The 27635-nt window shown below is 41.6% G+C and overlaps 1 protein-coding gene across 1 annotated transcript; it reads right to left on the bottom strand.

Moving 5' to 3' along the window:
- On the bottom strand, positions 1-27208 carry FAM76A (family with sequence similarity 76 member A). The gene is made up of 9 exons (XM_061186913.1): positions 27065-27208; positions 25704-25768; positions 22608-22662; positions 21697-21849; positions 17097-17254; positions 11807-11893; positions 4275-4410; positions 1148-1249; positions 1-612 (listed from the first exon to the last, which is right to left on the bottom strand). The coding sequence occupies exons 1-9, from the start codon at positions 27143-27145 to the stop codon at positions 526-528; spliced, it is 924 nt and encodes a 307-aa protein (XP_061042896.1). The 5' UTR covers positions 27146-27208; the 3' UTR covers positions 1-525.
- Positions 27209-27635: the final 427 nt, after the last annotated feature.

Consider the following 27635-nt stretch of genomic DNA (forward strand, 5'->3'; position numbering starts at 1 on the left):
GTATACCCTGAAGCAAAAGGTTTATTGGAGAGAAAAATTCTCTTCCACTGTACCAAGTCTTAAGGTGGCAGTTTTTAAAGTTCAGAGGGTGGCAGTGATATGTAATTAATGCCAACTATTTGCTCATGGGTATGGCAGGATGCAATGATGGACCAAAAAAAAAAAAAAAAAACCATTCTGCACGTAACACTGAGCAGTGACCACCACACACAGAAAAAAAAGTAACAAAAGAGAGACAGACAGAGAGACAGTAGTACTGAGAGAAGGGTTGGGGGTAGAGAGGGGAGTGTGAGAGAGTGAGAGAGAGAGAGAGAGAGAGAGCCTGAAACCCCAAACATTCAAGCATGCAGTCATAATACAGCACAAACCAGGTGTTTCCACTCAGCCCCACTGCAATCGCACAAAGCAGGATAACTATAGTAAAACAGAGATTTCTTAAGAAAGCTTGCAATTCCCAGAGAACAGCTATGTTGCCACCCTAACCCAGGAATCCATTGCTATTGCCAGGAGCGTCCTTGTGGTCTCTCATGGAGAGGTTATAGCTCCTGACTTCTCTGACTTCTTGCTCTTGGACAAGGCAGCTGCCTGCTTCAGGAGCTCTCGGTTTTTGGCCTTAAAAAAAAAAAAAAAAAAAAAAAAAATCAGTACACGCAAGACGTTTTAGCAGGATAGGCTATGTTTTTCATGCAGATGCTAAGGGAGACAATGCAGAGGTCAGGAAGAGGCGAACAAATTCTAGAGACAGAAAACAACAGAAAGCTCTAGGGTTTGGTTCAGAGGGAAGAAAGTATTTGCTGGAGATTAATCAGTGTACTTCAATCTCCTGGGATCCACTATTACAAAAGGATGTTTTATGAAACACAAACGAACCATGGAGTGCCTTAATGTGCTGGATAAACAGAATTTACAATTCAGACATCTGGAATCACATCTGGTTTATCCAAAAATCAAAGAACACATTTATTAATTCCACTGTTTTTGAGGGAAAAAGATCAGAACACATCCAAGAGAAAATATTAAAAGACATCTATAAGGTGGATTAATGTGATTTGTCAATTCTCTGAGAAAAAAGAAATCTAAGAGATGATCACTTAAAATACCATCAGCTAAATAAACCAGAGTTACCATATTAAATAGGCAGAGTCACCTGCAATTGTTCTGTAACTTCTTTGTGGGTTTTCTCCATCTGGTTCATTTTGGCTCTCATCTGAGATTCTTGGTATTGAAAATCAGCCTTCAGCTCCGTGATCTGAGGGAAAAAAAGGCAGAGTGACCAGAAGAAATCTCTGTGCAATGAGAAATGTTTTGGTACCAGAGCGCTAAATAGTCTCCCAAATTAATGAAATCCAGGGCTCTCCTTAAGATTCATACCTAAATCAAAGCCAGGGAACTGTGTACCCTATTTTTTCTAATGATTTCCTGAAAATTACACAAAATCCTGAAATAGCATGTTTGATACTTAACCACTTACTAGAAGGTTTTAGATATTTCATGTATTTAATATATGCCATAATCTTTCAAATACCTCCAAATAAATCAGTGATTATAACAAATATGACTGACAGTTTGAGAGAAGCCATGAGAATAACAGTTGCTGCCATTTACTGAATTTTTACCTTGTTCCAGGCGAACTGTTTGATTATATTATTTCATTCAATCCTATGATAACCCTGTGGGAGAGTAATGTTATTCTTCCAATTTTATAGATGGGAACATCAAAGGCTTAGAAAGGGTTAAGTAAAGTGGCCAAGATCAAACATGTTAGCAAGTAGCAGAGCTAGAATTCAAACTCCAGGCCTTCTTCTATTGACTATGCTATTCAAGGAACACAGAGAAGAGGTATCTAAATCAGAGAAGTGATGTGTGAGCTGAGTTTTGAGGTACAAGCAGCAACTGGCACATGAGGTAAGGAAAAGGGCATCCAAGCAAAGGGAACAGTATGGGCACAGGCAGAGTGCGAGATAATTGAGAGCTTGTTCAAATGACTGATGAGAGTGTCAGGAGATGAGGCTACTGATAGGCAGGCATGATGTGGAAGAGCCTGTGTTCCAACCCAAGAGTGTGACCTTGATCCTGAAAGTTATGGGAAATAATCTACTACTTGTTTTTGCTCCTTCTAAAACCCTAACTTTGTGGGAATTCCCTGGCGGTCCAGTGGTTAGGACTCAGCGCTTTCACTGCCCTGGTCCAGGTTCAATCCCTGGTGGGGGAACTAAGATCCCGCAATTGCAAAGCACTAGAAACAAGTGTTCATTTTGTCTCTATTTTGCAAAAATCCTTTTATGTGTCATTCTGATCTAGTTCATGAAGAAAATATACTTGGGCCTGCTTTCATCTGACAGTCATGCAGTAAATTGGAAAGAATATTGGTCTCTTCCTATGAATCTCCACCTTACTAGCAGAGTAGAAACATAGCACAGTAGAAACAGTAGGGTCAGAAAGATTTGGGTTCATTCCTTTGTTCTGTCTGATTCGGGCATTTAGTTTGGTCGTTTAATCCTCTTGGGTCCACTTCCTCATCTGTAAGCTGAGGTAGAAATCAGATGCAAAGAATGCACGTAAAGATTTTAACATTATAAATGTCTTTGTTAGCCATTCAGAATGAATCATAGCATTCCGAACACAGTGCAAAACAACATACAGCCTCAGGAAGAAAACAGAGCTAGAGGAAGGGACTGGAACCCTAAGGGGGAAAATACTGAAGGTACTTACTGTTCATCTATGAAATGATGATAATAATAACTCCTACTTCAAAGTGTTGTTATGGGGATAAATGAGTTAGTATATATAAGCACTTAGAATGGGGTCAGGCACACAGCAAGCATCCAAAAAAGTTAGCTATTATTTTTATTGTTATTAAAATATTAAGGCAAAAATGAGATATTCTCTAACAATCTGAAAATAAGAAATAACAGATATGAATCAGAACAAGGACATAAAAAATTCCCCTAAAGAGGGGAAGATGACCCTTAGACCAGAATAAGGCTTTACTGAGGATATTAATGAGCTCAAAGAGTAGGTCACTCAGGAAGGGAGATGTCAGCAATAGAAACAAAGTGATGTAGTCACAGAGGAAGGCCTACCTGAACACTGTCCAGGGAGGAGAGAGACCTGGTCCACATATTTTGAGTATTACTGTCCCCTGGACACAGCCATCCCAATAATAGAGACGGAGGCATCAGGTTCCCCTAGTCTGAGAGCACTAAAAATTCCAATTATGTAACTACTTCCTCTTGTCCCAACTCCATGCTCATTCAGCACCCTCTGATTATAAGCTTCCTCGATAGCTTATGCTGAGAAGAGTAGTACTCTGTTATATTAAGAGGCAGACATTATAGTTGTGAATTAAGAGGCAGACATTAGGGCTTCCCTGGTGGCGCAGTGGTTGAGAATCCGCCTGCCAATGCAGGGGACATGGGTTCGAGCCCTGGACCGGGAAGATCCCACATGCCATGGAGCAACTAAGCCCGTGCGCCACAGCTACTGAGCCTGTGCCCTAGAGCCCGCGAGCCACAACTATTGAGCCCATGTGCTGCAACTTACTGAAGCCCGCGCGCCTAGAGCCCGTGCTCTGCAACAAGAGAAGCCACTGCAATGAGAAGCCCGGGCACCACAATGAAGAGTAGCCCTCCGATCACCACAACTAGAGAAAGCCCACGTGCAGCAATGAAGACCCAACGCAGCCAAAAATAAATAATTAAAATAATAAATAAATTTTTTAAAAAAAGAGGCAGACATTATAGTTTTACACATCATCTCTGTAAGCTTGGTCAACATCGGTCCTCCCTTAGAAGTGGAAGCTTCCTCCAAATACAAGAAAGAAAAATCAACTTTTGGGACTTCCCTGGTGGCACAGTGGTTAAGAATCCACCTGCCAATGCAGGGGACACGGGTTCGAGCCCTGGTCCGGGAAGATCCCACATGCCATGGAGCAACTAAGCCCGTGCGCCACAACTACTGAGCCTGTGCTCTAGAGCCCGCGAGCCACAACTACTGAGCCCATATGCCACAACTACTGAAGCCCGTGTGCAAGAGAGAAACCACGCAACAAGAGAGAAGCCACCGCAATGAGAAGCCCATGTACCGCAACAAAGAGTAGCCCCTGCTCACCGCAACTAGAGAAAGCCCGCGCGCAGCAACGAAGACCCAACGCAGCCAAAGATAAATAAATTTATAAAAAAACAAAAACAAAAAAACAGTTAGCATCACACCCTGTACCACATATCTTACCCGCCTGTCTCATTCTGACCTGAGAAGCACTAACTAAACAGTACCTTCTTCTCTTTCTCTAAAATCATTTGATCCTTTTGATGCAGCATCTTCTTCAGAGTGGCTACTTCTTCCTTCAGTTGGGCAATGATGACAAAGTGGTCAGTGCCTGGTGAGTCCAGAGCCAGGTCTGGGGAAAAGCTGAGTGGAAAAATGGAGGGGGAAAAAATCAGTTGGATTGATAAACTTTTTTCTACCTGAGTTCACATCGTAGCCACTTGACTGCAAGTGCAAGAGCAGGAGCAACTACTTGAATTCCCAGCATCAAGCAAAATACACACCTGACTTGAGAGTATTTGCTAAACTCCACAGGCAAGGTGGCCATCAGATAACTATACCAACCAAAGCCACAACCCGCAGCATTCCTGCAGCATCTTTGCTCACATTCAGGACTAAAATAAATGCCTTCTCACAAGAGCCAAGGATATTCTGTTCCAGGTTCATTGAAGATCTCCGGTTATTTATAGGTGAGAGTCATAATTTTTTTGTGATTAGGTAATTTCCCTAGAATCTGGATAAATTATCAATTGTAAGTTCATGTGTTTTTCTTTAAAGCTCCCCATAGAGTTTCTGACTCTTTGTTTTCTGCTCCAAAGCCCACGATGTGGTGCAGCTGCTGTGTTCCGCCCCAGGAGCAGTCTTTTTAAAAAGTGATAGAAAGAAGATGAAATTAATAGGAAAGAAGCTAACTTCCCCCACTACAACTGGCGTGTTCATTGCCACTTCCAATATGAAGAATTCTGCGATATTTAGTTAGGAAAAGAACAAAGAGGTGGCAAACTGCAAAGTCACTCCACAACCAGGGGTTTTCAACAGATTCCTCCCAGTAATAGTCTCTGAGCACTACATTTCGTCAAGTGCCAGGTGAACTCCATCCTTTTAGTAGAGTCTCTTAACCAGGACAAGTTTCAGGGAATCTGTAAAGCTCTGAAACTGTATGTACAATTCTATGTATACATACAATGGACGGTTTCTAGGGTGAGGATCCATAGCTTTCTTAGGCTGGTCAGAGGTGTCTTAGACCCAAACAAGTTAAGGAATCACTGCCAAAAGAGTCAAATCCTGCCCTTCTCTACAGACTTCCCAAAGGAAGCTCTTTACTTTTCCCAGGGCAACCTTTAAAGTAAAACACAAACCTGTTTTTCCTAACAGATACTGCAATACTGATTCCCAACTCCCTATATCAATATAGCAACTACTCTAGATACGCCTTGCTGTTGGTTATTTCCTACATCTTAAACAACATCTAATAACTAGTAATTCTCTACACAGGTAGAAACTCCAAATAACAAGGTGAACCACTGGACAAACTTCCTCATAGTTACCAAGTCAAACATTTCTATGGCTAGAATGGGAAGACACACTCCATTGATAAGAATATTCCCCCTCAGTCTCACGAAGCATATGAGAAGAATGTCAGAGGAAGAAAGGATCACTGCTTTTCTAACTGATAAACATGCAGAATTACTAGGTAACAAAAAGTAAATGTAAAATAATAAAACAAGGCATGCAGGAGAAAATATTGAAAGGACCCATCACTGTCTCCACCGGTCTTCATGCTCACCAAGGGACTGTCTTCCCTCAACCCAACAGAATCTAGGTAAACCCATAACCAGAGCAACAAATGAAATGGAGTAATGGGCTAGTATAAATAACTTCTTCTTGTCCTCACAGCTCCTAATACTCTGCTCTACCTGCTTCTTTTTTTTTAACTTAAATATAGTTGACATACAATATTATGTTAGTTTCATACATAATGATTTGACATTTGCATATATCATGATCACCGTAAGTCTAGTAAACATCTGTCCCAATATAACATTATTATATTATTGACCATATTCTTTATGCTGTATATTACATCCCTGTGACTTACTGATTATATAACTGGAGGTCTATACCTCTTAATCTCCTTCAACCTATTTTGCCCATCCTCCACCCCCACCCTTCTGACAACTACCTGTTTGTTCTCCGTACCTACGAGCATGTTTTGATTTTGCTTTGTTTTGTTTTTTAGATTCACAGATATGTGAGATCATGCAGTATTAGTCTTTCTCCAACTTATTTCATTTAGCATAATACCCTCTAGATCCATCCATGTTGTTGCAAACAGCAAGATTTCATTTTTTGCGGATAAGTAATATTCCACTGTGTGTGTGTGTGTGTGTGTGTGTGTGTGTGTATACACACACACACACATCATAGCTTCTTTATCCATTTGTCTATCAATGGCCACTTAGGTTGCTTTCATTATCTTGGCTATTGTAACTAATGCTACAATGAACATTGGGGTGTATATATCTTTTTGAATTAGTATTTTTGTTTTCTTTGGATAAATACCTAGAAGTGAAATTGCTCGATCATATGGCAGTACTATTTTTAATTTTTTGAGGAACCTCCATACTAGTGGCTGCACCAACTTACAATCCCACCAACAGTGCACAAGGGTTCTATTTTCTCCACATCCTCATCAACACTTGTTGTTTGTTGTCTTTCTGATAGCCATTCTGACAGGTGTGAGGCAGTATCTCATCGTGGTTTTGATTTGCATTTCCCTGATGATTAGTGATGTTGAACATTTTTTCATGTGACTATAGGCCACCTGTGTGTCTTCTTTGGAAAAACATCTATTCAGGCCCTCTGCCCAGTTTTTTTTTTTTGGATAAACTTTATTTATTTATTTTTGGCTGCATTGGGTCTTCGTTGCTGCGTGCAGGCTTTCTCTAGTGTGTCAAGTGGGGGCTACTCTTAGTTGCGGTGCGTGGGCTTCTCATTGCGGTGGCTTTTCTTGTTGTGGCGCACGGGCTCTGTGGCAGGCAGGCTTCAGTAGTTGTGGCACGCGGGCTAAGTAGTTGTGGCTCACGGGCTCTAGAGTGCAGGTTCAGTAGTTGTGGCTCACAGGCTTAGCTGCTCCGCGGCATGTGGGATCTTCCTGGACCAGGGCTTGAACCCGTGTCCCTTGCATTGCCAGGCTGATTCTTTTTTTTCTTTTTTTTTTGGTTGCGTTGGGTCTTCATTGCTGCGCGCAGGCTTTCTCTAGTTGTGGAGAGCGGGGGCTACTCTTCGTTGAGGTGCACAGGCTTCTCATTGCGGTGGCTTCTCTTGTTGTGGACCACAGGCTCTAGGCACGTGGGCTTCAGTAGTTGTGGCACACAGGCTCAGTAGTTGTGGCTCACGGGCTCTAGAGCACAGGCTCAGTAGTTGTGGCTCACAGGCTTAGTTGCTCCGCGGCACGTGGGATCTTCCCAGACCAGGGATCGAACCTGTGTCCCCTGCATTGGCAGGCAGATTCTTATCCACTGCGCCACCAGGGAAGCCCGCCAGGCTGATTCTTAACCACTTTGCCACCAGGGAAGTCCCCTCTGCCCATTTTTAAATAGAACTGTTTGCTTTTTTGATGTTGAGATATATGAATTTTTTGTACATTTTGGATATTAACCCCTTATCGGATACATCGTTTGCAAATATCTTCTCCCATTCAGTGGGTTGCCTTTTCATCTTATGGATAGTTTCCTTCATTGTGCAAAAGCTTTTTAGTCTGAGGTAGTCCTATTTGTTTACTTTTGCTTTTGTTTCCCTTGCCTGAGGATACATAACCAAAAAACATTGCTAAGACCAATGTCAAAGAGCATACTGTCAATGTTTTCTTCTAGGAGTTTAATGCTTTCAGGTCTTACATTTAAGTCTTTAATCTATTTTGAGTTATTTTTGTAAGTAGTGTGAGAAAGTAGTCCAGTTTGATTCTTTTGCATGTAGCTGTCTAATTTTCCCAACACCATTTAGTGAAAAGGCTGTCTTTTCCCCACTGTATATTCTTGCCTCTTTTGTTGTAGATTAATTGCTCATATAAGTGTGGGTTTATTTCTGGGCTCTCTATTCTGTTCCATCAGTCCATGTGTCTGTCTTTGTGCCAATACCATACTGTTTTGATTACTGCAGCTTTGTATTACAGTTTGAAATCAGAAAGCATGACACCTCCAACTTTGTTCTTCATACTCAAGATTGCTTTGGCTCTACCTGCTTCTTGAGGGAGGATTCTTCCTATACCAATAAATTGTTGACAAAACTAGTTGTGTCTTTCCTGTGTTAGGTCCTGACCTCTCTAACTCTGTAACTCCTGATTAATAAGGACTGCTGGGTATCAAAATGAAAAAAGATGGCTAGGTTACCAAGGCAGAAAATCAAATCCAGTCTCCTTCTAAATACCTCCAAAGACAGGGAACTCACTATTTCTCCAGGAAGCTTCTTGTCTCTTCCAAAAGCTTAAGAGAACATCTTTCCTCAGGTTGAGCCAAAACCTGCCTCCCTATGAGTCCCATCCATTAGTCCTGGGTCTGTCCTCAAAGGCCACACAGAGTAAGTCTAATCTTTCAGGCACATTTCAGAGGGAGAATAAAATAAAACTATAAGGAAAGGAAAAGAATGTCCTTTAGAAACAATAAACCACAAGGTGTGCCTGGAGGTCACCCACTGCTTTTATTGCCCATAGAACAATAAACAAATATGATCAAAAAGTGCATTTCTCAGGGAAGGAAAGCTAGAAATGAACTCAGATTTTCTTCAAATTGAAGAGTTTTTGTTACAATTTCAACAAACTATAAAATATTGAGATGGAGGCTGTGAATTTTATAGGATACTAAAAAATAAAAAGACTAAGGCATTTTATAAGTATAAAACCATGAGAAAAATGGTTTTATTTTTTTAAAAAAACCCTAAAGTAATGGGTTCTCTCTGTATGATATGGAAGGCTAATGAATAAAGAAAAAGAAGAGAAAAAATAATCAAATATTCCTCGATATTTAAAAAATAAATAAGAGGACTTCCCTGATGGTCCAGTGGTTACGACTCCACACTTCCACTGCAGGGGGTGCGGGTTCGATCTCTGGTTGGGGAACTAAGATCCCAAATGCCGTGCAGTGCGGCCGAAAAAAAAAAATAAGAGAGGAGAATATGGTAGTATAGAAAGGTCAATGGAAAACTGTTACAGAGCAACCTGCAGAAGACATGAGGGGATAAAAATGAAAGAATAAAAGCATAAATTTAAAAGTATATGGATATTATGTGTGGCTGATTCACTTTGCTGTACAGGAGAAACTAATACAACATTGTAAAAAATACAAGTAAAATACATGTAAAGTAAAAAAAAAGTATATGGATATTTTAAGAGTGGGACAAGCAAAGTGGATTGTGATTAATTAAAAACTGGGAGGCAGTCACAATAGATAGTTAAGAAACAAAACTGGTTACATTTACTACAGAACTGAATTCAAAATGGATACTCAGGAAAAAATTTTTGGTTTGCATGACATTAAAAAAAGGACTGTTAAAAAAAAGTCTTGTCAGAATGTTTTCAAAGTGAAGGAAAAGCAGGAAAAAAACCACAAAAAGTAAAAAGAAAAGGAAAAATGTAATTTACCTGGTATATGAACTTTTAAAAGACAGAAATGCAAACAAGTGGAATAGACTGTTAAGATTGCTAATGCAGGAACATTCAAATGGAACTTGTATATGTATGAAAATAATTTTTTTGGCAGCAGAAAAAATTTTCCAAATTTTCAAGTTATTAGGATAAGTTTTTTGTTTTGTTTTTTTTATTTATTTTTGGCTGTGTTGGGTATTCGTTTCTGTGCGAGGGCTTTCTCCAGTTGCGGCAAGTGGGGGCCACTCTTCATCGCGGTGCGTGGGCCTCTCACTATCACGGCCTCTCTTGTTGCGGAGCACAGGCTCCAGACGCACAGGCTCAGTAATTGTGGCTCACGGGCCCAGTTGCTCCGCGGCATGTGGGATCTTCCCAGACCAGGGCTCGAACCCGTGTCCCCTGCATTGGCAGGCAGATTCTCAACCACTGCGCCACCAGGGAAGCCCAGGATAAGTTATTTTTTTAATTACCATGTACATTTAAAGAAGAAATTATTTTTAAAGATCTTTCCCAGAGGACATTATGAAAGACCATGCACCTAAGTTAAGGATCGGCATCCTACTTGAGGAAAACAATCATTGCTGGTAACCAGATGCAATAAAACACTGAGCAGAAAGTTTAAGTCTTTGGCTTGGTGTATCCATAGCAATAGTCAGCAAGAATAGTGGCAGTATCTCAAGAACAAAATGAGCTAATAGAAGGTAAACTTTAAGGACTGTTGGTTAAACTAAAGGTTAAACTAAATGAGCTTTTTCCAGGTCATTCAAACACAGCCTGCGTCACAAATAGCACAAAACAGAAATGATGACTCTAAAGGCTGTGGGTCTTGGCTTAGGCCTTTATAAAGCAGGGCATTCAGAATGGTTCACTCTTTAAAAAGTAGTTTTTACAGGATCATGCATCGTGGCAGAGGTGATGGGACAATCAGTGCCACATCTTATTTTCTTCAGAATGGTCAAACTAGCTGCTCAGAGAACAAACAATAAAGCTGACCAGAAAGATGGTCTTTATGGTTCCTTCCCCTACGTAATCAGAATATCTAAATTAAGCATTTCTAGAAGGATCAATTCAAGAAGTTTAAAGCCACTAATACTAGCATTAAAAAGACAGCTTGCAGAGTCTCAAATCAAGTTAATGAAAAAGCCAACTTCATAGACACTGTGTACCCCACTAAATAAACAAAATTCAGCCCTGGTAAGCCTATATGCTGGTCTGCTCCCATACCCACCACTGCCTGGGAGGGAGAACCGAGAATGGAAGTTTTCAGAATGGAGATGATTCCAAGGATTTTAGGGAAGAGTGTGCCAGGTGGTCTCACTTCAGGATGCCCAGGCCTGGAGGAACAGGAAAACAGGTGGCCCCAAGACTCTGCTGAGAAGCCGCCCACTGCACCAACATGGATGGGGCACTCTGGATATGAGAAGAGAGTAGCTCATAAGCGAAGCATCACTGAGAAGGAGAGGGGAAAGTGAGGAATAAAAATGCATTTAGAAGGGCTTAAAATGAAACAAAAATATTTAAATGCATCTCCTTCTCTCCTGATCCAGCATCTGCATTGGGATATCTCTGTTAATGCTTAGGAAGCATGGATTATCCCTCACAGACTGAGCAATACTGCCTTAATTCCAACTTGTCTGGAATTCCCTGGCGGTCCAGTGGTTAAGACTCAGCGCTTTCACTGCCGTAGCCCGGATTCAATCCCTGGTTGGGGAACTAAGATCCCGCAAGCTGTGCAGTGCGGCCAAAAAAAAAAATCCCAACTTGTCTCTGCTTTGCCTCTGGAGACCAACTCCTGCCCTGCCTGGAGGAGGCTACAGGCACAGATCACAATAAAAAGCATCTAGCTACTGACTTCTTTGAATTCGTGTGAGGAAGTTATTTGTGGACTGCAGAATTCAATTGCTATGAAATCCAGTTATATGTTCTAGACAAGATTAGATTTATAAACAAATATCAGTACTGTTTATTTATAAGATATCAAGTGGCTAGTGTAGCGACCCTGAGAAGTTCATTGACAACCATAGACTAGCTCCATGACACACCCTAAAATGTATTCCTGTTTCAGGAACTGTGTAGCATTTCAAACAGAAACATGCACACACACTTGAATTGGCTTACCTATCTCCATTGGTTGTGATCGACTCAAACTTGGATTTTTTCTTTGGGATTTCATTTTGAATTGAAGATGTAGAAAGTGTTTTCTGACTTTTAGTGGCAAAAAAAAAAAAAGAGAGAGAGATACACACACTTTAGAAATCAAAGATTAATAAAACATCACAATGAAAGTCTTGTCAAATGGGACCAATGTAATACTGTACCCATTCTATGCAAGAGCTAATTATTCTTTTTTTTTTCTCTTATTTATTTTACTTAAAAAAATACAGCATAACACAAGGAACACACATGAACCTGTGTTGTTACTTAAAGGGGGTAAAGCTTTCAATTCTGAGGTCAGGTGGGGCACGCTGTCCAGGGTGAAACAGACAACAAGCAGAAATGTCCAGGTGGCCTTGATCTAAGATCTAAGAGCTAATTATTCTTGATCATCAAAATCCACCAAAGTCTTGATTTCATAGGTCTTGGATGCATGGGTAGCTCGTTTCTATAGTCCTCCCCCAAATTCTTGGCCTTGATTAAATATTATCTGCTTTATTAATAACTATGAGAACAGAGTCAATAAAACCTCAGTTAGAAGTATAATCTATCTTACAATTTAAAAAGTACTTTCACATTCATTGTCTCACATGCATCTTATAATACCGTGAGGTACATACAAGGGATTATTTCTATTTTGCATAAACTGAGGCTCATCAAGGTTAACTGACCTACCCAGGGATATACAGCTAGTTAGCAGTGAAGCTGGGACTAGACACCAGGCTGACATATTTGAACTCCAAGTCCAGTTCTTCCTCACTCTATTTCTGTGAATCTTCTGGTGTCTGTGTCCCACAACAACACTAAAGATCAGTTTTAGCCCCAATAAGTTGACCCCCTAAAACTAGTCTGCAACCCTTTTACTTTGATGGATGTCCAATCGCCAAGCCCAAAGGATGTTTCAGACCTTTTCTTACTTGACCTCTTTTCAATATTTGAAACCACTGACCATGTCATCCTTTTTCTCCCCTGACTTTATTAAGGAATAACTGACAAATATAATTGTACATATTTAAAGTGTACAAGGTGACAATTTGATATACATGTACATTATAGAATGATTACCAAGATCAAGATAATTAATACACCCATCACCTCGCATACTTAATTCTTTCATTTTATTTTAGTTTTTGGCTGCACCATGTGGCTTGCAGGATATTAGTTCCCCGACCAGGGATTGAACCTATGCCCTCTGCAGTGGAAGCACAGAGTCCTAACCACTGGACTCCCAAGGAATTCCCTCTTTTATTTTTTTTAATGATGAGAATGCTTAAGATCTACTCTCAGCAACTTTCAAGCATATAATATGGTATTATTAACTATCATCACTAAGCTACACATTAGATCCTCAGAACTACTTCTTCTTATAAACCTTGTACCCTTTGACCTACACCTCCCCATTTCCCTCTCCCCCTGCCCCTGGCAACCACTATTCTATTCTCTATTTCTATGAAATCAGCTTTTTTTTTTTTAAGATTCCACATAAAAGTCATACCACATGGTGTTTGTCTTTCTCTCTCTGGCTCACTTCACTTAGCATATGCCTTCCAGGTTTATCTATGTTGTAGCAAATAGCAGGATTTCCTTCTTTTTTTTATGGCTGGATATTCCATTGTATGTATATACCACATTTTCTTTAGCCATTCATCCCTCAAAGGACATTTAGGTTGCTTCCATATCTTAGGTATTATGAACAAAGTTATAATGAATATGAGATACTGATTTCAGTTCCTTCATATATATACCTAGGAGTGATTGCTGGATCATATGATAGTTTTAGTTTTAATTTTTTGAGGAAACACCATACTGTTGAGTCCTTTATATATTTTGGATATTAACCCTGATATTTGGTTTTCAAATATTCACTCCATCCTTCTTGAGTGCTTCTAGAATCTGTTCTCAGCCTCCAACCTGAGTTGTGTCATTCAAGAGCATGGTTTTAACAACTATCTATCTTAGTGGTTAGAAATGATGTTCCCCAGATCACCTGCATCAGAATCATCTGAGATGTTTATAAAACAAAGCAGATTCCTGGACTCTATCCTAGATTCTACTGAATTAAGCTCTGGGGTAGGGCCACAGAAATCCACATTTTAAAATAATCTCTGCTACCACTGACTCTTACGTGCTACCAATGGCTCATGTTCAAACCTCTCTTGTGAGTTCTAGGCTAAACTCCCACTAAATAATAATTCTTTTTTTTTTTTTTTTTGGATGTCGGATCTTATTTATTTGTTACTCTTAGAATGTCTTCTTTTTGACCGAGGACAGCTTCTGTCTCTTGACAATCTGTTCCTTGCATTTTTCTTTGGACTGCTTCATTCTCTTGGCCAAAAGTGTAGCATATTCTGCAGTCTCTTCCTTATTTTTCTTTTTTCTTTTTGGTTTGTTTTTTAAATTAATTAATTTATTTATTTATTTTTGGCTGTGTTGGGTCTTCGTTTCTGTGCAAGGGCTTTCTCTGGTTGCGGCAAGTGGGGGCCACTCTTCATCGCGGTGCGCGGGCCTCTCACTGTCGCGGCCTCTCTTGTTGCGGAGCACAGGCTCCAGATGCGCAGGCTCAGTAGTTGTGGCTCACGGGCCCAGTTGCTCCGCGGCATGTGGGATCTTCCTGGACCAGGGCTCGAACCCGTGTCCCCTGCATTGGCAGGCAGATTCTCAACCACTGCGCCACCAGGGAAGCCCTTCCTTATTTTTCTTAGTACGCTGTTTCTTCAGAGCAATATGCCGACGTTTGTGTTGCAGAACATGTGGAGCAACAAGACGCTGAATTTTGGGTGCTTTAGTCCTAGGTTTCTTACCTTCTTTGTTTAAGGGCCTTCTCACAACATAACGGTAGACATCATCTTCTTTATTTTTTTTTATTTCTTTATTTTTTTATAAATTTCTTTATTTTTATTTTTGGCTGCCTTGGGTCTTTGTTGCTGCGCGCGGGCTTTTCTCTAGTTGTGGTGAGCGGGGGCTACTCTTCCTTGCGGTGCACGGGCTTCTCATTGCGGTGGCTTCTCTTGTTGCGGAGCACCAGCTCTAGGCGCGTGGGCTTCAGTAGTTGTGGCTCGCGGGCTCTGGAGCGCAGGCTCAGTAGTTGTGGCTCACAGGCTTAGTTGCTCCACGGCATGTGGGATCTTCCCAGAGCAGGGCTCGAACCCGTGTCCCCTGCATTGGCAGGCAGATTCTTAACCACTGTGCCACCAGGGAAGCCCCATCGTCTTCTTTAGAGAGCTTAAAAAGTTTGCAGATTCTAGCTCTTGGGCCCCAGGCGATGCAGCACAGTTCTATCAGTAAATCTAGATATATCCTTCTCCCCTTTTTTCACAATGACCAAATTCAAGACACTCAGATTGGCATCCACAATGCAACCCCGTACAGATCTGCACTTTCTTTCTCCAGTCCTCCTTGGCCTGTAACAGAAATGCTTTTACTCAGTAGCAAGCAGACGTGGCCGTGGGTCGCGCCAGCCTGATTCATGGTCCCTTGTTTGTCATTCTCACCACTGATTTGGACCACATAACCCCTCCATTCTTCATCTGGAGCATCAGCAGCAACTTCCATGGCCATAGACTTCTCATAGGCGGTACAGAGCTTGCGTTCATAGTCTACTTCAGTGAGTTTCTGGCAGCCAGTGGCTGGGAAAGAGATGTTCAGCTTCATCCTGAAGCAGCCGTTCGCCTCCAAGGTGCCACGAAAAAGAGCTAAATAATTCTTCTTGATGCTTTAAACTCAACTTTCCAAAACTGAACTTCTTTTTGCCCCTTCCTATAGTCTCTCTCAGATAAGGATCTACCCATTCACCCAAGTAAGAAATCTGAGAATTGTCCTTTACTCACCCAGCTCCTGTCCATCTATCTGTTCATCACATTATCTAATTTACTCAAAAATCTCCTTCTAAAGTATCTTCCTGAATCTGCCTCTTCAGTGTCACTGCCTCAGTTGAGGTTCTCTATTAACATCTCTTATCTGGACTCTTACCAACAAAGCTTATTAACTAGCCCCCAGCCTCTTTTTCCTCCAATGCATTCTCCCCAGTAGTCTGGGTTAATTTTTTTTAAATGCAGATTTGGTCCCTCCCCTGCATAGATCCTTTCAGTGGCTTCCCGTTAAGATCACTAAGATCAAGTTCATGCTCCTTACCAGGTCTGCTGGATTCCTTTTCCTCCCATTTTCCAGCTCCCAATCATAAGCTCCAGCAAAATAAAAGGACTTGCTGTTCCCAAGTTCCGTGTGGTCTCATGCCCTCCGTGTCTTTGCAAATGCTATTCCCTCAGCCTAGAATGTCTCTGCCCATACCTTATCTGATGATTCTGACTCATCCTAAGATCTAGCTCCAACACCAGCATTTCTCTGATCTTTCGTTCCCTAACCTCCCAAGGCAGTTAATTACCACTGCCTCTTATGCCTGTATTTTGACATATTTCCACTGTGATGCCCATCGAATTATCCTGCAATGATTTGATTACAGGTCTGTCTTCGCTACCAGACTGCATACTCTTGGATAGCAGCGTGATTCTTTTACTTATCTCTGCATTCCTTGCAGAGAACCTGGCTCATGAAAGTACTTAACAATGAACAAAGAAAATTACAATGGTAATAATAACAACGAATAACTAAAATGTACTGAAGCTTCCTATATGCCGGTTATAAAACTAATCACTATGCACATACTATATAATTTATTTTTGCAACAACTCCATGAGGTAATACTATTATTTCCCTCATTTCACAGATGAAAAAACTTGCCCAAGATCCCATACAGAAAACTTGGCAGACCCAGGATTCAATCCAAAGCCAGAACTCTTAACAACTCTACAGATACCCTGAAACGAAGCTTAAGACAATAATGAAAGGACATCATTTTGACTGGATCTCACAAGGACAAACCTAGAATATCTATCAATCTCCTAGCCAATATGCATAAAAAAGCTGCATCCCTCAGACTGTGAAATGTCCAATCTTCTAGGGAGATAACCCACTCTAGCGGAGGGGAGAACGTTACATGTTAAAGTAGAGTAAGTTCCACAAACTTAAGACACAACAGAAACCAAGTCAGAAAATCCTGATGCCTTATGGAAGTCTCTCTGGCCCTTGGATGATACATGAATTACAAAATACGACAAAGGAGAGTCCCTCTATAGACTAATAACTAGAGAGAAAATAGGAAAATTTAGACAAAATGGTATCTTCCATGGCTAATCGTGTGAGTATTACATCTGACCTCCCAGCACCTCTAGTCCTATCTCATGCATCTCGGGGTTACCTGTTATAATGGCTGCCACCACTCAGTCGACTGTACTGCTCCTTCTCCTGGTGGCTGGCACGGGAAGAACTGCTCAGGTGCTTCCTCTGCTCTTTGGTCTTCTGAAGGACCCGTTTGTATGAAAGTGTGCACAGCCAGCATAGCAATTTCCCATCTACCTGAAAGATGAGGAGACAAAGATAAAGAAGAAGGAATGTGCTAGTGCAGTGGCTGAGAACATGGGTATTAGGAGCTAGAACCTCTGGTTAAGTCCAGATCTGCCACTTACAAGCTGTGTGACCTTACGGAAGTCAGCTGGGTACTCATGGGGTCAATTACTTCAACTATAAAATGAAGGATAATAGTACCTACTTCAGAGGGCTGGTGCAAGGATCTAGTGACATAACGTAGGTAAAGCATGGTGCAAGGTACATAAAAATTGCTTAATAAAATAGGAGCTGGGGACTTCCCTGGTGGTCCAGTGGTTAAGGCTCCACACTTCCACTGCAGGGGGCACAAGTTCGATCCCTGGTGGGGAACTAAGATCCCACATGCTGTGTGGTATGGCCAAAAAATTTTTTAAATAAATAAATAAAATAAAAATGATCTGCTAATTTTATATTTTTTTTTTATTCTGTTTTTCTTCAACTTAACACAGACCAGAGCAAAGTTCCCATAAGAATTTCAAAAGACACAAATATCTCTATGGTGCTCATCAAGGAAAACACAGCAGGGAAAAGAGAAGACAGAAGATGAAACATAAAATTTACACTTTAGCTTTTTTTTTAAATTTATTTTATTTAATTTATTTATTTTTGGTTGCGTTGGGTCTTCGTTGCTGTGCACGGGCTTTCTCTAGTTGTGGTGAGTGGGGACTACTCTTCGTTGCGGTGCACGGGCTTTTTATTGCGGTGGCTTCTCTTGTTGTGGAGCACGGGCTCTAGGCGCGCAGGATTCAGTAGTTGTGGCACATGGGCTCAGTAGTTGTGGTGCACGGGCTTAGTTGCTCCGCGGCATGTGGGATCTTCCCGGACCAGGCCTCGAACCCGTGTCCCTTGCATTGGCAGGAGGATTCTTAACCACTGCGCCACCAGGGAAGCCCTATACTTTAGCTTTAATACCTTATAAATGGCTCATAAAATGGTATGCTGGATATCTTTTCTCAGATGGAAAGAAATGTCTCCAGAAAAAGACTGATGGGCAAGTAGCTTCCAGGGCCCCAATCCCTGGTGGTGGCCTACCATGGCACTTTGTTTGATTTAGAAAAAGCTGATCACTTTGGGCAGAAGCAGCTCTGCACCAGGGTGCAGGGCACAGGGCTAGGAAAGCAGAATGGGGCTTCCACAATCCTCTGACGCTGGGGTGCCTCTGTACAGCACTCAGATTGCAAAACTAAGTTTGTGGGGTGGCCTGGTACAAGTGGCAGGGCAGCAGAGCTGGTTGCAATTACTCAGGTTGGGGAGGGAGTGTGCTGATATTTTATGGAATCTTAGTTTTCATGTCTTGCCTCTAAATTAGATCTTCTGCCCCATCTTGAACATGGGTAAGCCAGACCATCATTTACCTAAAGTATTTATCTTGTTAGCAAAAGCCTCTTTGCACCTCATTCTCCTAACCTATTAGCAAGTCATCAGTCTGAATCTATCCACTTCTTTCCAACTCCACTGCTTCCACCTAAGCAAAGCCATTCTTACCTGTCACAACTGCAAGACCCACCCAAATGATCTCGCTATTTTTCTCCAGATCAACCATTTCCACATAGCTGCCAAAGAGGGTTTCTTAAATGTAAATCTGATTATGTCTCTTCTCGCCTTAAAATATAAAATCTAAACTTTTTACCATAGCCTATGTTGACTTAAATGTAGCCTCTGCCTGCCTTTATAATCTCATTCTCTGTTCACTCTGCCTTCTTTCTGTTCTTCCCATCTGCCAAGTTCATTCTTGCCTCAGGGTCTTTTCATAGCTGGTCTCTCTTCCCAGGATCTTTGCCCTCCAGAGCTTCCCATGGCTGCTTCCTTCTCATCTTTCCTGTTTCAGCTCAGATTTTATCTCCATGCAGGTCCTCCTGATTGCCCAATCTAAACTGGCCTCCCCAGTCACTCTCCACCATATACCCTATTTCCTTATAGCACTTACACCTAAAATCTGTGTTCATTTATTTCCTTGTTTGTTCTCATCCATCTCTTACACACATAAATAAAAGCTCTGAGAGAATAAGGTCTCCTCTGCTTAGTTCATCAGTGTATTTCCAATACCCAGAGCAGTGTCTGAGACATGATAAGCATCTAATTATATGTTAACGAATGTATAAATGAATTTTGAAACCAAACTTCAGTTTGCTGCATTTCATGGTTATGGGATATGGCCTGAAGATCTGACTTTAAAATACTCTAGGAGGATTTCCCTGGTGGCGCAATGGTTAAGAATCCGCCTGCCAATGCAGGAGACACGGGTTTGATCCCTGGTCCGGGAAGATCCCACGTGCCGCAGGGCAACTAAGCCCCGTGTGCCACAACTACTGAGCCTGTGCTCTAGAGCCCGCAAGCCACAACTACTGAGCCCACGTGCCACAACTACTGAAGCCCGCACACCTAGAGCCCGTGCTCTGCAACGAGAAGCCACCGCAATGAGAAGCCCGCGCACTGCAACAAAGAGTAGCCCCCACTCGCTGCAACTAGAGAAAGCCTGCGCCCAGCAACGAAGATCCAATGCAGCCAAAAACAAAAAACAAAAAAAACTCTAGGAGACCTTGTCCAGGAAAGAGCTTTCACTGAAGAAGGGTTTGAAAACAAAGCAACTGCACTGAAAGAGAGCCAGCATTAAACATGAAAATCACACACTGAACCACAGGACACTTTATTTCAGATCTCTCCTTCACAAATAAACTTTAAAAATATAAAATCACCCTCTCAGAATTAAACTATCATAAAGAAATAATCATAGATAACACTGAGTACTTATCATGTGCCAGATTCCTTCTGAAGGGGTTTACACTTGACCTTCATAACAACGATGAGGTCTGATCAGCCTCATTTACGGATGAGGAAACTGAGGCACTGATAGATTAAAGTCACACAACAAATAAGTGACAGACAAAGATTTCAACCCAGGCACTCTGAGTCCAGATCATCCACCCTCAATCCCTAAGCTTGGTCCTCCTAAAGTTTATAAATAGGTGATTCAGGATGCCTACAAATACGCAAACTCTTATGATAGGATTGTAACTAGAAAGTAGAAACAATGAATTCTAGTGTAATCCAATTAATAATAATATAGGTACCATTTAATAAAGTATAGTATATGCTAGGCTCAAAATTGTTTTATATACCTATCTCAATTAAATCTCCCTATGCCCTTGTGAAGTAGCTACTGTTATTCCCACAGTAAAGATGACAAAACTGATGCACAACAGGAGTAAATAATTTGCCCAGGATCATTCAGCTAAGCCAGAAGTGGGCTGGAACCCAGATCTATGGGACTAAAAAGCTTGTGCTCCAACTATTATTATATGTTACCTTCTGATTACTAATTCAGCTTCTCTAGTATCTTGATTCAGGGAAGAGGTGCCCTGGTTGGCAGGCAGGAGTATTCTGGTCACTGGAAAGTTACTTCCTCCCATTGTAAATTAATGAATTTGGTTACCACGAATCAGCTTTTGAGAGCCTAAGCATCTCTGAAAAGCATCTCTGGACACTGAGAGTTTCTGTACTACATTCTTTCATTCAAAAAATATTTATCGAGTACCTACTATGTGCCAGGCTGCTGGTAATACAGCATGAAAACAAGATAGACAAAGAGCTCATACTCTAGTGGGAGTGGACAAACATGTAAACAAACAAGATAATTTCTCATAACGTTACATGCTATGAAGACAATAAACAGGGTACTATGATAGAGTGACTGGGGGAGTTAGTAAAGAAGGTCTCTGTGAGAAGCTGGCAATTGAGCTGAGACTTGACGCAAGGAACCAGTTATGACACTCTGGAGAAGGCTGTGTATCAGGCAAATCCAGCCGGCACAAAGGTGGAAATGAGACTGGCATATCTGAAGGACTGAAAGGTGGCCAGTGTGGCTGGACCAAGGGAGGAGGAGGGGAGTGTGATGGAAGATGAGACTGAGAGTCATGTATGGGCCTTGCAGGCTATGGAAGGAGTTTGGGTTTCATTCTAAGTGCAACTGGAAGCCACTGGAGGGTTTTAAACAGACCAAATCTAAACCATTTTAATTCCACCAAGGTACCATCATTCCACATAGAGGTTTATCTATATCATCTTCTTGTGGTCTTTAACTTCAAAAGATAGTAAAACTGGTATATCCTGCTTAAGTCACAATCTCTCCTTTAAAGAGTTTTGTAAAATTTTGCCAATCACCACTTCACTTATAAGGGATGTTGAACACTGTAATTCAAATTCTCATGAAATACTAACCTATGAAATGTTAGAATACAGTGGTCCACATTTGATAAATGAAGAAAACAAAGGCTGAATATCTTCTTCAAAGTCAATAACAGAATTTGGAGAGGAACTGAGAAATCAATCTTGGTTATATGTCTTTTTAACACAACTGGCCCACCTTAATTTCTCTGAAAGAAAAAAATATCAAGAAAAACACAGAGATTTACCTTCTTTCTATCATCTTTCCTGTCAAATGCACACTGCTGCTTGCACTGTTCACAAGAATATGGTGGTCCATACTTCTTCTCTGAATTTGTGCAGCGCTGGCATTTGTTGCCAATAAATGCTGCAATTATGTTGCAATACTGACAAGGTTTGGGCTTAAAGAGAAAAAAAAAGTGTCAAGTAAGTATATTGTAAAATACCAGTGCATTTTTTTTCCAGTGCATTTTTTAAAGCAATGATTTCTATTATACATAGTTCATTAGTCATGGTAAAAATGCATTCCCAACTTCATAGATTTCCTTTTACACTGATCCAATAAAGCCCAATTCCTAACACCATGTAAAATGTTTTTCTGCACAGGACTATTGATTTTTAAATAAATAAACAAACAAATAACAAAAATCCATTAGCATATATGCTGGGACTTCTCTAACCAATTCAAAAGAACCAGCTCGTGGAGAAATGAGCAAGTGCGTCCAAATTTCTGAAAAGGCCTCTTTGACATTATCAGTGTATAAACATGTGGGGAGAATGCCTGCAGGACACAGTATGCTGAACCCTAACACTGAAAGAAAAAAAAATCATTCATCAAAATGAATAGTCAACTGTTACCAAACAAAGAGGTCACGTCATAGGATTCATCATTCCCCTTCTCTTTACATACTGGTTACTGAAGCTTCTCAAGGAAAATTATAATCACAATCCTGCCACAGTGACTATAAACACAGAACTCCTTAATACTAAGTATTAGCTAAGTTTGAAAGCTAAAACACTACATAAATTTTTCTGAGAACATTTTTACACATAACTAGGTCTTCTAATAAAAATATTGTAATTATATTAATAGTCCACAGAATGTAAGGTCCCAAGAGACCTGACTGCTCACTGTTAGGTACAGAGAAACCCTACTTACCGTTCCATACAACTGCACATTCTGAGCACATTTCTTGCATATTGTATTGGTTTTACTGTTAAGGAAGAAAGAGACACAAGGCTTTATAAGAAAAAAATCGTTTTACTTACAACATCTGAAAACTGATTCTTCCTTAAGTCCAAGGAATTTGTTCATTACTAAGTGCCAAGGTGAAATATGGTTTGGGCATTTGATTAACTGAAGGGTGAGTATCTGGCCAGTAACTCTTTTAATTATTCTGTAGTTATAAATTTTATTAGCTCAAATACAAGGAGGCTTTGGTTAAAATGGAGAGTGAGTTATTTCTGATTATGACATCTCCAAGTACCACTAAGTAAAATTATCAGATATGCAAAGGACCCTCAAAAGAATATTATGTTAGACCAAAATGGACTAGCAGAAAAGAAATTAATTCTCCTCAATTCAGACGACCAGCTGAGAAATTTGAGATGAAGAGTAAAGTATTTGTCTTTGGGATATAAGCTCAGAGACTCTATCCATGTTGACCTTACTCTGTCTATGTTCTCCTCTGTAAGTAAAAGTATATGAAAATCCCCGATGTGGGGAAATAGATGCTAACACCAAATATTTTTTCAATATTTCCAATTTCTCTAAGAGCTAAGCACTGACAAAAATAAACACGCCCTTTCCCTTGTGAAGATCCAAGTCATATTACCTACATGCCTAAACTGATAAACTGCCTTGGGGAAAAAAAATTATCTTCAAATAAAGTCTAACCCTTCACAAAGGGAGGTACAAACAAATGCTTGATGTTTAAGAACAGTTTAAACAATATTTGGGGGCTAAAAACAAAATCACATAAAAATCCAGTATATCGCTACTTTGTGATTTTTTTCCCATACAATTCCTATCAAAGTGACTATAAACTTAAAAGACAAAAGAAAAACCTCAAAGTAAAAAACATTAAATTAAAATGAGATATTCAAACAAAATATTTCCCAGGGCAATTTTCCACCATTTTAAAAAGGCAGTGCAGGGACTTCCCTGGTGGTCCAGTGGGGTCCAGTGGTTAGGCCTCAGCACTTCCACTGCTGTGGCCCGGGTTCAATCCCCAGTGGGGAATTAAGATCCAACAAGCCACGGGGTGGCCAAAAAGAAAAACAAAAGGCAGTTCAGGAACTGAAGTACATTGGAAGAGACCTCTAGAAAGAGGATTAGCATCAGTGATTCTGTGATGTTGAACATTTGGGTTTATTTTAGATTTATTACTCAAGGAGTGGGACATATATATCAATATATACAAATGCTCTTGACATCTTAGAAAAAAAATGCAAAAAACCTATTTCTATAATCCATCTTGAATTAATTTTTATGTATGGTGTGAATTAAGAGTTAAACTTCAAATCTCACCCTACACACAGAAATAAATTTGAAAGGGATCACAGGCCTAAATGTAAAAGCTAAAATATAAACCTTCCAGAGTATATTCTGTGTGTTTCATTACACAGATACATACATACATCTGTTTGTAAAACTCATCGAATGATGCACTTAAGATTTGAGCATTTCAATGTGTGCAAATTTTACCTCTAAAATTTAGAAACCATAAACAAATATTGAACTCTAAGCTAATGATATGCATGCTGAAGTGTTTAGGGTCGAGTACACTGATGTCCACAACTTTAAACTGCATCACAAATAAGATGGATTAATACACTGATGGATAGAGAGATGGATAGATGGAAATATAGTAAATGTAAATTGTAGACGCTAAGTAGTGGGTAGATGACTGTTTACTATCTAGTTTTTTTTTTTAATTTTTATTTATTTATTTATGGCTGTGTTGGGTCTTAGTTTCTGTGCGAGGGCTTTCTCCAGTTGCGGCAAGTGGGGGCCACTCTTCATCGCGGTGCACGGGCCTCTCACTATCGCAGCCTCTCTTGTTGCGGAGCACAGACTCCAGACGCGCAGGCTCAGTAATTGTGGCTCACGGGCCTAGTTGCCCCGCGGCATATGGGATCTTCCCAGACCAGGGCTCGAACCCGTGTCACCTGCATTGGCAGGCAGATTCTCAACCACTGCGCCACCAGGGAAGCCCCAACTATCTAGTTTTTTTTAGCTTTTTTTTTCTTTGAAAATATACATAACGAAATGTCAGGGAAAATATTCCTAGAATTGAAATGAAGCTGAATGAAATTAGGCTTCTGGGTCCATGTGTAAGCTGGCAAACAGACCCCATCCTGCTTAAGGCAATATTACCTACAGCCACGGTTCCCCAAAAGTTTAACTTACTATACCAATAAACCACCTTGCTGCTATTAAAAAGTCCCCCAAAGATGTGTGTTCATTCACACCTAAATATTTTTCACACTTTTCAAAATGAGATTCACACAAGGCAAGTGTAAAGGCAAGTGAGTTTTTTCAAATGTGACTAGGGGTAACAAACTCTTTATCAGATTGTCACATTTTCAAAAGTATCTTCTTTTGGCTTATAAATTCTTCAAACTCTGCATGTAAACATACTAGAGCACAAGGCTCATGTTTTACTGTTGTGGGGTTGGTTTCTTAGTGTCAAAAATGTCAAAACCATAATATAGGGCTTCCCTGGGACACGGGTTTGATCCCTGGTCCGGGAAGATCCCACATGCCGCGAAGCAACTAAGCCCATGGGCCACAACTACTGAGCCTGCGCTCTAGAGCCTGTAAGCCCCAACTACTGAAGCCAGCAAGCCCCAACTACTGAAGCCCGCGTGCCCAGAGACCGTGCTCCACAACAAGAGAAGTCACCACAATGAGAAGCCTGCGCACAGCGACGAAGACCCGATGCAGCCAAAAATAAATAAATAAATTAATTAATTAATTAATTTTAAAAAACCCACAATATAAAATTATCAAGGATGTGAAAAATAAGTAACTAATAATTTAAGCAATTAATGAATAACTAGGGAACAATATGTGTATTTTACCTCCATTGTGTTATAACAGGAAATGGCAGAATCTGTGTATAATGCAATTGATTACAGATCTATATATTACAATGCAACTGATTACAGATCTGTATATTGAAATGCAATCGATTACAGATTTTAAAAGGAAAAGCCTATTAGCATCTTTCATGGTCAACGAAAACTGTACCTCTCCTGCTGGTACTCAGTCCTACAGTAGGTGCACTTCACAACAGGGTGTGCAATCCGACATTCCTGAAATGAAATGAGGATATAATTTTAAAAGGCAGTCAGAAATGAAAAGAGTCTTCAGTAGGAGGCAGAAGACCTGGGTACTATTCCAAGCATAGCCATTGTGCTTGAGTGAGTCACTTAAACTTTCTGGGACTAATTTTTTTTGTCTGTAAAACTGGCACCACCACCCTGCATTGATGTGGGAGTTAAGTAAGAATTTATATGGAACTAGTCATAAATTGTAAAACAAAGGTATGAATAAGCCTCAGACCTAGGGAATGAGAAGCCCTGGATTCTAGTCCAGTTCTGCCTCCGCCACTGTGTGATTTTTGAGCAGGTTCACTTGTGAAACCAAAGTACTGAATTAAAATCATTATTGCTTACAGATATAAAACTCCCTTAAAATAAATAAATAAATATATACACAAACATATAATCAAATATGTATTTTTTTAAGGCCAAAAAGGCATTCAGACATTTGACTTTTTGAGCTCTCTCATACCTAGTAAACAAAAAGAGACAAAGTCATGGCCATTGGAGGCAATGGTGACACACAATTATGAGTTAGCCATACCAGAGACACAAACTCTGGATTATCTGGAGATATCTCAACATCACTCTCCAGCCGGCTTGGTGACTTTTAACTGTCGCTTCACAGCACCTCTATTCATTTAAATAGGCAAAGCAAGATGAAGCAACTTAAAAGAAAAAAAGAGAACTTGGACCTTCAGGGGTAAAAACTGATCAGCAGCTGGTTACGGCGAGGGCAGAAGGTCACTAACTAGAAGCTGAAATATCATCCTTTCGCTTCGTGCGTTTGACTGTGCGGCTTTATTATAAAGCCTGGCTACCTCTGACTCTGGGACTGGCTGAAAAGTGCCCGTGAGGCGCCCGAGTTCGACACGATCGTCCCAGACAGCACCCAACTCTGGAGTTCTGTCCCAGGCGGGGCAGGAGGTCCCTAAGCCTGAAACCCGGCAGACCCCGGCGCGGGGGGAAGCCAGCCCAAGAGGGATCTCCGCCGCGGCTGGTCGAGGGCGAGCGGGGGACCAGCTGTCCCCTCCCTCGACCTCACGGGGTTCGAGAACAATCCCTCGCGGTTGCTAAGCACCCGGACACGCCGGCCGCTGGGGCCTGGACACGGCCCGGGTCTCCCCCACGTGCCCCGCCAGCCCCCGGCGGAGCGGGTGCGGTTCCTCAGCTAGGCGGGCCTGCCAGCCCTGCCCGGGGGACCCCGCCGGGCGCCCCCACAGAACCGGGAGCTCCGGGCCGCGCCTCCAGCGTCCCAGTTCCCGGCTGCCGCCCCAGCCCGCGCACCTTGCACAGCTGCTGCCCCTGAGACAGCGCCTCGAAGGGGAAGCGCTGGTGGCACTTGGTGCAGGCGTAGAGCGCCGCCATGTCCGGCCCGGGCCGTGCTCACAGCCCTACCGGCCCGGCCCGCCGCTTTATCTGACAGTCTGAAGCACAACCTGGCGGCGGCAGGCTGCGGGCTGCTGCAGGCGGGCGGGTCCTCGGGTGCGGGCGGACCAAGGCGGGCGCGGCGGCGCTGGACGCCCGTTCACTGGTTCATTTTGACGTCTATCAAGGAGGAAGGGGCGGAACACGGAGCTTCTTACGACTCTGATTCGGTCTGGACTGGAGTACGCCACTTATGACGCGCGCGGCCTCGATTATGTAAAGCGCAGTCACGAGGGGGCGCCGCTGGGAGGGAAGGTCTCCCGCGGAGGACCTCTGAAGTGCCTAGACTCCTCCCACTTCGCTCTCTGTTCCCGCCCTCGCTCCGCCTCTCTCACAGCTGGCGCAACCGTGCTTCTCGCGATATCTCCACGGAGTTGTGATGTTTTGGTTTCCATGGAGTTGCCCTCTCGCAGCTGGTTGAGCCGAGCGC

The sequence above is a fragment of the Eubalaena glacialis genome, chromosome 3 (assembly GCF_028564815.1).
Source record: "Eubalaena glacialis isolate mEubGla1 chromosome 3, mEubGla1.1.hap2.+ XY, whole genome shotgun sequence".
NCBI classification, from domain to species: domain Eukaryota; kingdom Metazoa; phylum Chordata; class Mammalia; order Artiodactyla; family Balaenidae; genus Eubalaena; species Eubalaena glacialis.

Coding starts and splice junctions, on each gene's coding strand:
- FAM76A (XM_061186913.1), bottom strand. CDS start 27,145: ATGGCGGCGCTCTACGCCTGCACCAAGTGCCACCAGCGCTTCCCCTTC. Junction 21,850..22,607: donor ATGTGCAGTTGTATGGAACG/GTAAGTAGGGTT, acceptor TTTCTCTTTAAG/CCCAAACCTTGTCAGTATTG. Junction 1,250..4,274: donor TTTTAGAGAAAGAGAAGAAG/GTACTGTTTAGT, acceptor TTTTTCCCTCAG/ATCACGGAGCTGAAGGCTGA.